Source organism: Sinohyriopsis cumingii, chromosome 14, assembly GCF_028554795.1.
Source record: "Sinohyriopsis cumingii isolate HCF-2022 chromosome 14, ASM2855479v2, whole genome shotgun sequence".
Lineage (NCBI taxonomy): Eukaryota > Metazoa > Mollusca > Bivalvia > Unionida > Unionidae > Sinohyriopsis > Sinohyriopsis cumingii.
In genome coordinates, this window is record NC_142974.1 from 70,653,938 (window position 1) to 70,668,305 (window position 14,368).

A 14,368-nucleotide genomic window follows, 5' to 3' on the forward strand; every position below is an offset into this window, starting at 1 on the left:
ACGATCGTCACACAAGTTGATATTGTAAGTAGTTACTAATTTTATCCATTTTATTATAAACCATTGAAACTTAATTTTCGGTGATATGTTTATTTTCCTTTAAATTCTGGGACAATGTCGTCATTTTAGTGTTACTTTTAGTCACATCCATTTTGCCGTTGAGCATTTCCTTGATTATAGCTATTTATAGCATCATTACAATTATGCAAATATTTGAACACCCCAGCAAGGTTTCAGATCTTGGTAATGCTTTATATATAAATCTCACGCTTGTACTAGTGTATGTATTTCTCTGTCTCTGTTGTGTTTGACCCTCTACCATCATTGTCCCTAGACAGTCCCACCATGTTCAATTCCCCTTGACGCTATACAGACCCACCATGTTCAATTTCCATATGTTAAATTCCCCTTGAGGCTAGAGTTGCCCAAGAATTTTTCCTATGTTAAATTCCCTTGAGGCTATATCCCCCAGGGATTTCCGTAATGTTAAATTTCCCATTGTCCCTAGACAGTCCCACGATCTATTCCCCATGTTAAATTTCCCTTGTCCCTAGACAGGCCCAAACTCTATTCCCATGTTCAATTCCCCTTGTCCCTAGAGTGGCCCAACAATTTTCCCCATGTTAAATTTACATTGTCCCTAGACAGTTCCAGGATCTATTCCCCATGTTAAATTTCCCTTTGTCGCTAAACAGGCCCACGATTTTTTTCCATGTTCAATTTCCCTTGTCGCTAAAAAGGTCCACGATTTATTCCTATGTTCAATTTCCCTTGTCGCTAAACAGACCCACGATTTATTCCCATGTTAATTTCCCTTGTCGCTAAAGTGGCCCAGGGGTTTTCGTAATTTTAAATTTCCCACTGTCGCTAAAGTGGCCCAGGGGTGTTTTTAATAGTAAGTCCCCTTGTCGCTAGGGTGGCCCCATTCACTACTTATAGAGCTTGGCGGGGCAGGACAATTAAGTTTATATAACGCTTGCCGGGGCCGGAAGGAACTTCCGGGCGGTGCTGACCAACCAATGCAAACATCGTCTAGATAGGCATATACATATAACACATACCTAGATTGATGAAAAAAAATCTATCTTTTATTTATGAAAATAAATCTATAACACATAAAATATTTTAAAAATTGATCAAGAGAGAGAGAGAGAGAATGTAGTGGCAATGTTGTGTTCCCTAATCATAGCTTTGGGTACATACTTAATGGATATGAATTGATCATAATCGTATCCTATTTCACAATGTTTACAGCAATCCTTTCCTGCCTTGGAAGGTCCCGAAATGTAATCAGATGGATTTGAGTTACCTGGCTCGTAAACTGCTTTGAAATTATATGAATATAATCTCAATCGCAATCTCTTGATTGTTGCTGTGGTCGTGATTTTGGATTGTTAAAAATGATTTCCAGGGGCTTGTGGTCACTGATTAGCTTAAACGTATGACCGAACAGCTACAGATGGAAGTGCTCACAACTCGAGAGTCTGCTATTGTTTCACATTGAGTCTGTGAATACCGCTTTTCCATACCTGAAAGGGCTCTACTTTCGAAAGCAATAACCTTTCCATTCTGGTTAATAACGCAACTAGACCGAATTTCATGCTGGCTTTCTAGTTGATTAATTTTGCTTTCTGCCGAGAGTCTTGATCTACAGACTTTAGAAAAATGGATTTTCTTCTTGCATAAATAACATTGTCTCCCTTTTGTAAGGCACTATCTATGAGTGGATATTCGCCACCACAGTTCCTGCATGTTTGGTTTCTTTATTGTTGTTTGTTAATCCCGTTAGCTTTCTGCTTGAAACGTATGTTGCTTTTTAGCGAAGAATCGGTGTCCTTCCTTTTGTTATAGCAATTTCAATCTCTCTCATACATTTTCTATTTATATCGCTTGTCAGTCAGAGACTTCCATTGCAGGAACAAGTGTAAGATTTTGCGTTAGGTCCATTTATTCACGAATTGCACGACTTCTATGACCTGTTGACAAACATACTTTTATAACTTGTTGCTTTTATTTAGTCACATCGATGAATTGTTACTTACCCGAAAGCTGCCTTAGCTTGCTGATGGAAATAATTCATATATTGTCCAAGTTGTTGTTTTCCTGATGAAATTTGCTAATTTCAAACTCGTGGTTCTTCTTAGGTGCGAAATAAATTGTCAAGTTTTCTACGGCGGTTGGACAATCTTCTCCTGTCTCTTGAAAAGTTTCGAAACTGTCGTTTGTTCCTTCTCCTGCATAGTCTAAAAGGAGTGAACGTTGACATATTGCGGGAATATGGGCAAACTTGCTGCCATTATCAGTGATGTAGACTTAACACTACAAGTGTATAACACGGTAGCAGGTCTGTAATAATTCTCTGAGTAGAATGTCACAACTGTTTTTATTCTTAAGTTTTTATCCCAAGCCTTTTCAAAGCTATAACCTCGTCGCCATTGTAATGTTTGGGTTTTGTATTGAAACAGGAAAGGACTTATTTATATAAATAAATGCTTATTCCATTCATTCATACTGTACTTTAGGCAGCTTGCTAGCCAGTCGAAGATCTTGCATCCTATATGTCAGCCCTATCTTTGATCCCAAAGCTGATGTTTCAGCAGTGGGAAAGTCTATACTAGCGTACAGCGCTGCTTCTATAATACTGTAAAAACGTTCACGAGTCGAAACATACCCATATTAAAACGTGGGAAGATATATCAAGATGCAATACTATATACCCACATTTTATTAAAAACTTCGTACGAAAATGTGTTATCTTCAGTATGCATCCTCGTATGACTTCGAATTATTAAGCCTGGAAGCAGGTCAAAACACACCGAAGCCAAAACGTACCCATCTCTCAACCTACTGATGTCATAACGAACTCAGGAGGACAAAAAGTACACAATACAAAACCTACTCAAGTAACTAATGTACCCAAGTTTACACATACCATAGTCAAAACGTATGCAAATTAATAAAGGTCCAAAGCATTGATGTTCGGACATTTCTAACTTTAGTTTATATGTCGAAGGTTACGCATATCGTTATATACTTCTGAGTAAGTTGTGAATTGCCGGATTTAGATTACTTGTGTTTGAAAATCTTAGAAAAGATATCTTGATTGATTTAAAAAACATCTTAGCTCTTTTTTTAAATGAAGGTCGATACAGAGAGCCCTTTAAATAATTTAGTGTTGAAAAACTCAACACCGTAATCCACGGAGTGTACTTTGCAAACCACATCCGTCTGTAAATGATGGAAATAAAGATGGCAAATTGGATTTCTAGATTAGATCCTATGTTTAACGGCGTGTAAAGCAAAAGGAATAAAACAACCCTTATGTCACGTGGTCATTTTAAATCGTCTGACTTCGTACGGCTTTTACTAAATACAGAGGATCGTATGCTGATGTGCTCGGGTCAGATTAGTATGCTGCAGAATTGCACATTTAAATTAAAACAAAACTTGAACCCCGTAAATCTTCAGTTAGTATCAACACATATTTTGGGCGTTGATCGAACATGCTAGTACCAAATGCGCAGTACATTTTATTTATACCATAATCTTAAACTTTTTCTTGAACATTGTTCTCGAAATTCCATCACCAACATCATTTTGCAATGATAGTATGGTGTATGCAAGGATGTTGTGATAACATTGTTTCGTTCAGAATGTTAACACATTCTCATCAAAACATACTTCCACAGTGTGATCTGTTTATATCAACTATTCTGATGTCATAATGACCTGTGGAATATTCGATTTGTTTACTCAGTGGTGATCAGCTTTCATATCCGACTGTATTCACCCATAATGTAGTTTGCCCACTCTTGATCTCTTGCTGTATCAAACATGGACTGATCCAGTATCCAGGACGAACATTCAGCCATAATGTAGTTGCCCACTCTTGATCTCTTGCTGTATCAAACATGGACTGATCCAGTATCCAGGACGAACATAGTGGATTTCATGTACACAGACCGGTCTTTTCAACATGTATGAAATGAATGGTATTGTGCTGTATGTCAATATGAATCATGTTTATTTAATTGCTTCTGTATGAGACGAAAAATCGACTAATTTAGGGACATTTCTAGACGCTGATGTAAAAAGGGCACAAGAAATAGTCTCAGATATCACAGGCGATGAGGGGCCCCGAGTGGCCGAGTGGTCTAAAGCGCTCTTCGTTACGGATCACTGCCATCTCACCTCTGTCTGCGGCGGTTCGAGTCTAAGATTCAGCCAATGTGGGCATGTGAGAAAGCCTGCCAGTAGCTTCTCGTGGGTCGGTGGTTCTTTCCGGGGTTTTCCGGGTTCTTCCTCCACCATTAATACTGGCCGCCATGTATAGCCTATCGTGCTGAAAAATGGCGTTAAACCCCACAACAACAACAACAACAACACAGGCGATGCTGTGCGAGCAAACTTCAGGTGCAGTACGTGATGGTGGCTGGAAATGGTTTCAGTACAGCTATGAACGTCTGTTCAGCAAGGCCTTTAATGTTTTTCTTTTTTTGTTGTGTTCTTTGTGAGATAAATTACTCTTATTGGTATTGGGCCTGTATATAACAAAATATGGAAACACCACATATCACCTTGAATTTTAAGTCTGGAACAGGTTGAATGGGCAAATATTTTAGATATGTAAACAATATATTAAACTAAGTAATATTTTCTGTTGTTAGCAATTACTAATAATAACTGAAATATTTGATACGTTTCTATCATACATGGGCATGTATTTCTATCAAAATGTACGTTTACTCTTGAAGTTTAGGGACCCCGAGTGGCCGAGTGGTGTAAAGCGCTCACCGTTACGGACCACTGCCATCAAACATCTGTTTGCATGGGTTCTAGTCTCGGGTTTGGCTTATGTGGGTATGTGAGAAAGCTTGCCAGTAGCATCTCGTGGGTCGTTGGAACTTTTCGGCGTTAAACCCCCACAAGAACAACAACAATAGCACCGATAAGGTTATAGGGAAAAAGAGATCCCGAGTTAGACGTCAAGAACACATAAGATCACACTATTGTGAATTAAATTCCTAATAATTCTAAATGTGCAATTAAAAGTCCAAAAGAAAATAATCTAAATGAAATCCAATAATCTCGAATATATTAATGTATCAGTAGTCTTGATGGATCACAATAGCATAATCCACAATGTCTTTGAATGAGCTCATATTAATACCAATATAGTGTTTTAGTCCAAAAATTCAACAACCACTTTGTAATTCTAATATGTAATTAAAATTAATGATTACTCAAATTATAGAAGAAACACAACGGTATATGCAATCCCCTATATTTTGCCACATAAATCTATTAATATCGAGTACTTCTTTAAGTAAGAACATATGAAATAGAAATATAAACTTATTAATAAATATCATATATACGTTTAGCAATTTAATAATTTTGGATAGACAGATTCCAGCCAGAGGATCTGAGTAGTTTCTTTTAACAGACATTTTATTTCCGAATCAACAATACTACATGGTTTAAACAAATAATCTTATAATGTATGGTAACCATCATTAAAGTCGTGGTGACAGTGAACAAAAATGGTGAAACTATAGAGTTATTAATCTCAAGTATTTGTTCACGTCTTTCGATACTTGCTGATAGATTTATCCAGTTTATTGCTTGCCACATTTTTACAGTGTTATGATTAGGCTCTTACAAATTGCAACAAGAAAAGAGTGAATATAACAAGCGTTGGAAAATTTAACAAATAAATTATTTCCCATGAAAAACAAGGTAAAAATGAGAAAAATAACTTGTTTTTTGTTTTTTTTATTACTAAACATAACATTTTTACATTTTCCAATCACATGATCATTCCTTCTATGGTTAATTCCTCTATGAATCACAGTACTGTAGTTAACTTAAACTTTAAGTCTAAATTTTTCAAACAGAAAAGATAACAAACATCCAAGCAAAACAGAACACATTTGCCATTCAAAGCTCATTCAGTGGCACAGATGGTAAAACAAAACAAAAATCAATCTGCATGCAGTCAGTAGCTCAAAAAGTAACAACTCATTTGGCAGAGAGTCTGAGTACTGACTTCTTTCACACTCCATCTTAAAGTTCTTAATAGTTTTTGCTGCCAAATATCTAAAATGGGGTAGGAAAGGTCACAGAAAGCCCAGACTACTTGACAGGTTGCTCAGCCTCATATAAACCTCAGAGTGTACAGTAGGCGACAAATGTCATGCTTTTTCATGTGCTGTTATCTGGACAAAAAATCAACTAGTTATGGTCCCACTAACATGGTGAATAACTCATTGTGCTTTGTAAAGACACATTGAATCAGAAGAGTATGTTTATTTAGCATCAACTTCTGGACTAGTCCAAGAAATATGCTGTGTGCTTCTTCATATGCTATCAATGGATTAATTATAAAAACTGGATGCACCTTTGAACAAGGCATATGAATAATTGACTAACTGGGCATGCCGTACATGAAGAACAAAAAAATTACCTCTTGTATTTAAAATCAACCCTTGCCCATGCCTTTCTCTGCTGATCCAGGTAATTCATTCAAGGTTTATATTTAAGACAATTTCAGTCCTTTATGGATTTGGGACTTTTAAATCTCTGCTGAGCAACACATTTTGTAGCAGACAAATTTCGCTTGGTTGATTCTTGCTTTCTGCCATACTTAAACTCAAAGAATTCATATCTACACATACCGTAAATTGACATTTTTGATGCTTTGTTTTAGCTAAGGTAAAGAATCGAGAAAAGTCTGATCGCCAAAGATCAAGTTTAGACTGGTGACCAGCAGATTCATGCTCAATTTGCAGATTCCCATAAAATGTTTATGAAACCAGTCACTCATTGTCAATCAACTCCACTTGCATCAGAGCAATTTAATTACAATTTTCAGACATTTAAATGCATAAAATGTACATTGTCTTCAATTTACACAAAGAAGAAAAAAGTACATTGTCTTCAATTTACACAAGCAAGAAAAAAGTACATTGTCTTCAATTTACATAAAAAAGTACATTGTCTTCAATTTACACAAAAAAGAAAAAAGTACATTGTCTTCAATTTACACAAACAAGAAAAAAGTACATTGTTTTCAATTTACACAAAAAAAGTACATTGTCTTCAATTTACACAAACAAGAAAAAAGTACATTGTCTTCAATTTACACAAACAAGAAAAAAGTACATTGTTTTCAATTTACATAAAAAACAAAAAAGTATAGTCTTTAATTTACACCAAAAAAAATAAAATAGAAAAGATGGTCTGATGGGCTAGTGCTGCTTACATATCACTGGTCAACATCCAAATATTTCATGCGTGAATCTCAAACCACTGTAATTTTCAGACCATGTAACAACTCCCAATTTTTATAGATAACTCCCAGTTACTTCATTTTTCTATCAATTTTCATTTCTTCTATAATAATCCTAGTTAGCAGGCATATTGTATGAAATAAACAGAAGCTATTTTCTGTTTTACCATTCTCTGAATACTGACGTGACGAAATAATTTCAAAATCACACTACAAAGAATTGTTTTCCTCAGTAGATACAAGGTTATGTTTAAACACTATTCACATAAATTTATGAAGTTATTGTAATGCTACACCAATATTAAATTAAAAAATTAAACCATGACAAAAAATAAACAACAATAATAACATTGTCAGCAATTAGTTTCAACCCAAAGAATGATCAATGCAAATAATCCGTAATTTTGTCTGTAAGCAAAATAGTATAGATTTCCATTCCCACCAAAGTAACTTACATGAATAAACACCTGGCATTATGTACTGTACATATAAATGTTAATTACAATCATTAATTTAAAAGAAGGAATGGAGAGCAAAAAAACATCAGCAGCACATGTACCCTCAAAACTAATCCACAATAAATATATGGTGTTATTTAGTAAACAGTTCTAAATGCCTTATGGGTTGACAATCTGGAAATAAGATGTGGGAAAAATAGTTGCCACATGTACAGTAGTATGAGACTGATTTGAATTGTTAAGTTGAATTCACGCACACTTCAAGCACCATTACTTTCAACAAAATAGGCATTGTTTATTTGATAATCATGGATGGTGCTTACCATGAGTAATTGCTGGCACTGACATGTGGAGAATATGGTTTCTTTGAGGTATCTCAGCGCAGCTAGTGTAATGATAATGATTAACTGTTAATTAGTCACACTAGCTCTCTTGCTTGTCTACTCCGTCTAACCTTTAGCTATTTTGCAGTTTGTCCACAGGTGAGCAGAATATGAAAGGGGGCATATCCTGGGAGAAAATAAGGCACATCACAGTGAGAAAATGTTTGTCCTTTGAGAATTTCAAATGTATTGGACCTGGAAAATTGGTAAATATTTAGTGAAAATGATGCTAAAAAATGCTGGAAAAAAATCCTGATTTTAGGTTCCAATCTCCCTAATTGGCTTTGATGAAAGGTTGACCCAGGTATGAGATTCTAATTTCTGTACAAAGATATTTTATATTTCTTTTGTCATTATTTTAAGAATGGTCATATTCTAGTTTAGTGTAGTTACAAATGAGTATTATGAATTTAAAATAGCAACAAATATAAAAATTATTGTAAACAATGTGAGGATGAATCCAAAATCATTACTTTCTATGAATCTTATCAAGACATGTAGCAAAGTTCTTGTGAATATCATGTTAGTGGCCATTTTATGTTGATGATTAGACCTTTTGTCATCATGTACACATTATCTTTATGTTCTCTCCAGAGTTTTATATTTCAAATCAACTGCTTTTATCATGCAAAGAATTTTACTATACTCAAATAAAAATCAACACATTTAACAGATTAGCAAGTCATCACAACTAAAAATATAAAGGGACCATGTGTTATTGCTAGAATCATAACATATTTCACGTTGGCCAAGCTGGTTCGTGTGGGCATAATATCTAAGTTAGTAAATTGCATGTGACACAGTTATATACTTAGTGGCAATGATGCAGAGAAGAAAAAAAAAAACAGAACTAAAAGTTACAAGCAAAACTACTGAACACTAAGCAACTAAAAATATAACATAAAAAGTCATAAATATTCAACTAAAAACCAAAACAACATTACACTTTTTATTGCTTATTCTCCAGGATGCATGATCATGTGCCTTTTGAAAACAGATCTTTCCCAAATATTTAAACACTAACTTCCAATATAAATGGTTTATCTGCAGTGGGCCTTCAAACAACCACTCTGAAGTTGATGTTTTTTCTTGAATTTGAACATGTTATATTATTATTGTTCTTAAACATTTTACTACAAACTTCACATTTGAATGCATTATCTCCATTACACTATCCAGTGGCTCTTTAAGGGCTACTCTGTCCAAACATTTCATCTGAAACTTCCCATTTGAATGCCTAATGTCCAGTATGTATTGTCATGTCCACTCTGCATTTCAACATTCTATCAAAGACATTAGAATGGTTGATCTCCAGTATGTATGATTATGTGCATCTTTAAAGCACCACTCTGCCTAAACATTTTATCATAAACTTCACATTGGAATGGTCTATGTCCAGTGTGTACCCTCAAATCACTGCTTTCACTAAACATTTTATTACAAACTTGACATTTGAATGGTCTAACTCCAGTAGGATTCCTTGTGTGGATCTTCAATTTAATAATGTCAAAACATTTCATGTCAAACTTGACATTTGAATGGTTTTTCTCCAGCACGAATTGTCATGTGATCCTTCAGATTATTACTGTGTTTAAGCATTTTATTACAAACTTCACATTTGAATGGTTTATTTCTAGTGTGTATCATCATGTGCATCTTTAAACCACTATTACGCCTAAATGTTTTATCATAGACTTCACATTTGAAAGGTTTATCTCCAGAATGTATTGTCATGTGTCTCTTCAAATGACTACTTTCACTAAACATTTATTACAAACTTCACATTTAAATGGCCAATCTCCAATATGTATCATCATGTGTTTCTTACAATCACCACTTTCACTAAATGTTTGATGACATGCCTCACATTTGAAAGGTTTAAGTCCAGTATGTATTTTCATGTGGATCTTCAAAGTACTATTTTGCCTAAACATTTTATCACAAACTTCAAACTTTATATTTGAATGTTTTATCTGCTGCATGAATTGCCATGTGGTCCTTCCGATTAATAATGTGTCAAAGCATTGTATTACAAACTTCATATTTAAATGGTTTATCTCCAGTATGTATTTTCATGTGTCTCTTTAAATTACTGCTGTCACTAAACATTTTATGACAAACTTCACATTTGAATGGTTTAACTCTAGTGTGTATCAAGATGTGCATCTTTAAACCACTATTTTGCCTAAACTTTTTATCACAAACTTCACATTTGAATGGTTTATCTCCAGTATGTACTGTCATGTGTCTCTTCAAATTGCCACTTTCACTAAATATTTTATCACAAACTACACATTTAAATGGTTTATCACCAGAATGTATCCTCATGTGTTTCTTACAATCAAAACTTTCACTAAATGTTTTATCACAAACTTCACATCTGAAAGGTTGATCTCCAGTATGTATCATCATGTGCTTCTTTAAACCACTATTCTGCCTAAACATTTTATCACAAACTTCACACTTGAATGGTTTGTCTCCAGAATGTATCCTCATGTGGACCTTCAAGTTACTATTGTGTCTGAACATTTTATCACAAACTTCACATTTGAATGGTTTATCTCCAGTATGTATCCTCATGTGTGTCTTACAATCACCACTTTCACTAAATGTTTTATGACAAACTTCACACTTGAATGGTTTATAACCAGAATGTATCCTCATATGGACCTTCAAATTACTACTGTGCCTAAACATTTTATGACAATTTTCACACTTGAATGGTTTATCTCCAGAATGTATCCTCATGTGTTTCTTACAAACATGACTTTCACTAAATGTTTTATGACAAACTTCACATTTGAATGGTTTATGTCCAGTATGTTTATTCATGTGGACCTTCAAATTACTATTCAGTCTAAACATTTGGTCACAAACTTCACATTTGAATGGCTTATCTCCAGAATGTATTGTCATGTGCCTCTTCAAACTACCCCTTACACTAAACATTTTATGACAAACTTCACACTTGAATGGTTTATCTCCAGTATTTTTTCTCATGTGACGCTTCGTATCGCCACTTGCATTATACATTTTATCACAAACTTCACATTTGAACGGTTCATCTCCAGCATGAATTCTAATCCGGTCCTTCAAATTACTATGTCGAAACATTTTGTTACAGACATCGCATTTGAATGGTATATTTCCAGCAAGTACCATCGTGTGATTCGCCAATTTAATTCTTTATCCAAACGTTTTATTACAAGGATCACATCAAAATGGTTTATCTCCAGTGTGCTCCTTCTCCAAACATTGTACAGAATTCACGTGTCAGTGATTTATGTCCTGCAAGTGGTATAAAGAGCCCAACTAAACAATACAACTATGTCAATTGTTTCACCAACCCTCTCCGCAAAAAAGAACACAAAAAAGCTTGCTTTTGAAAAGGACGCTTGGAGACTCCCTGCGGGATAGTTAATTGGGCATGCGCGATAGTTAAGTGGGCAACAATATTTTTGGACAACTATTTTATTATTTTTGTATTACCATATTGGTCAATATTGAAGAGAATAAGAGAATAAGAATTCTTTATATCAGACTACAAGTCCATACGTCTAAATTAAAATATAATTATAAACTAAAAATATTGTAAACATAAAAGAACATATATATCATACTTACAAGTATACATATACATTTAAAACAAATAATTGTGCCATGCAGTGTTAAGAAGGAAATTAAATGGCACATTTAAAGAGTAATTGGTTTCATCTACTAATAATGTGAGAATTTAAATGAATGTCATAGTTCCAAAGAGATTTCAATATACAGTTCTTACTATTAGATATTCTTGTCATCATTGAGAAAACATACTTTCTCATTACTTCATCAAAACTGAATACATTATGATTTACAAACATGCTGGAGGCACTGTTCCACCTTGGAAGACCTATTAGAAAACGAAGACTATTATTATAACCAATAACTAGTTTTCTTTTTATAGATTCACTAAAGTTTGTCCACAGAGGAGCACAATACATAGTGCAGCAATAAGATTTGAATAATCTAATTTTGATATTCAATGACCAATTCTTAAATTTACGTAGAAGCATGTTTGTTCGAGTACACAAAGATCGGTAATGTCTCATTATATCTTCATTATCGACCGATTTTATTTCAAAATATGACCCAAATAGGTATAACTGTTGACATACGTAAGAGCATTGCCGTGAAGATGTACAGAATGTAAAATAATGATCTTTTTAATCATTTCGTAAATGATGCGCGTAATGTATGAAATAAAGGGAGATTACCTTTCCCTTTCTAACATTTATTTTGTTTTCCATATGAGAGAGAGAGAGAGAGAGAGAGAGTACAATTCATTTGCTGTAAGCAATGCGGCACGTGAGGTCATTGTGCATTATGTCTAGCACAAAATAACGATAGTAGTGAAGTGGGGCACCCTAGCCTCAATGGAAATTAGCATTACAGGACCCCTTGGGCAAACCTAGCCTCAATGGAAATTTAACATGGGAAAAAATCATGGGCAAACCTAGCCTCAAGGGAAATTTAACATGGGAAAAAATCATGGGCAACTCTAGCCTCAAGGGGAATTGAACATGGGAAAAAATCATGGGCAACTCTAGCCTCAAGGGGAATTGAACATGGAAAAAAAAAAAAATCTTGGGTCTGTTGAGCGACAAGGGAAAATGGAACAGGGTCGGGACCCTATTTTAATAAGGTCCCGACCTGATGGGTCTATGGAAATGGAACATACGAAAATTGAAACAGGGAGGGGTCTCTATTTTTTTTTAAACAAAAAAAAAAAAAAAAAAATAAAAAAAAAATAGGGTAGGCAATTGAAAGTCTATCTCTTTTCGAGAAATGTGGGTGGCCCTGAAAAGGGCCTTTGGGTTTCTTCTTCTTGTTCTTCTTCTTCTTCTTCTAACTCCTTAACTTCTTTATCCATCCCCTTATTTTTTCCATCATTCCTTACTTCTTCTTCTTTTCTGTTTCCGGTATCCAGTCCGGGTGACCCATGGCTCGGAACTTCTGTTGGATTTTCATCCAGTTAGCGTTTAGTTTCTCTAGTTCTTCCTTTTTCTTTCTATTTTCTTCTTCTTTTCTATCTTTTGCCCACCTGTCCTTTATTTTCTCCACTTCTTCATCTATCACCTTTCTCATCTTTTCTTCCCCTTTTTTCAATTGTTCAACACTCCTTTTGACAAAGGGCCACTCTGACCTTTTTTCTATCTCTTCCAAGAACCTTCTTACTTCTTTTACCTTCTCCATGGCCTCTTTTATTGTCCCCACTCTGACATAAGGGGGATTTATCAGCCCTCTCAATCTCTTCATTTCTTCTTCAATTAATCCCTCTATCATCTCCCTAGCTAATTGTAGTTCGTTCACGTAGTGCAGACTTGTTCTTAACCTCCAATCTCTTTCAATCCTTTCAACTCCATATTCACCATCCAGCATCCAAAAATAAACATGCCTTAAATCATTAAACAGTTGGGACACTTCCATCTTCTTTTTTATTCCTTAGAATGGTGCGAACGACGAACTTTGTGGGTTCTTATACGAAACGCGCGGACGTGATGGAAAACATCCCCTAAGACAAAAGTTATATTACCTAGATCATAACCAAACAACGCGCGGACGTGAAGGAAAACATTCCCTACTTTTCTCATTTCATATTATCTACTATCCACATACGCGAAGCAGCAATAAACAAACATCAAATCTACTATTCACACACTCAAAGCATTAAAATGAAACCCAAATCTACTATCCACACAAACATACGTGATCACTTACAAAGCCCAATAATCTACTATCCACACAAACGTACGTGAGCGCTTACAAACACACAAACACACAAACACAAGAAAAAGGAGTCAGTGTTTATATTCACACTACTCTACATACACACACTGGCAAATTGATTACTATTTCTTTTCTAGAGTATTGGGTAGCCCTGAAAAGGGCTGTTTGTTTTTTGAACTCCAGTGACACCTGGTTAATGATGGCACCTTACAGGCCTGGCACCACACACACATCTTCTTCCCCAGTCTCCTTTTACTTTTTTCTTGGGAGTGCAGAGGCGGGATGATTGGCTTCAGCACCCCAATCCTCTGTCTCTGGTATCTTGTAAGTCATCCTCTCTCCTATTTTATTTTCCTCCTCTTCTCTCTGTCTTCTCCCTTCCTCTTCTTTCTTTATCCTTGCCTCTTCTACTATGGCCTCTGCAGCCAGCTCATTCACTATACGCCTGGCATATTCCAGGTGTACAT

At 35.1% G+C, this 14,368-nt stretch overlaps 1 protein-coding gene across 1 annotated transcript; it reads right to left on the reverse strand.

The window, feature by feature from the left end:
* Nucleotides 1-5,632: 5,632 nt before the first annotated feature.
* Nucleotides 5,633-11,394, reverse strand: LOC149784099 (uncharacterized). The gene has a single exon (XM_089932185.1). It carries the CDS (start codon nt 11,292-11,294, stop codon nt 10,149-10,151), a length of 1,146 nt encoding a protein of 381 aa, XP_089788311.1. The 5' UTR covers nt 11,295-11,394; the 3' UTR covers nt 5,633-10,148.
* Nucleotides 11,395-14,368: the final 2,974 nt, after the last annotated feature.

Excerpts from the sequence above, each read along its gene's own strand:
- LOC149784099 (XM_089932185.1), bottom strand. The coding sequence starts at position 11,294 with ATGGTACTTGCTGGAAATATACCATTCAAATGCGATGTCTGTAACAAA.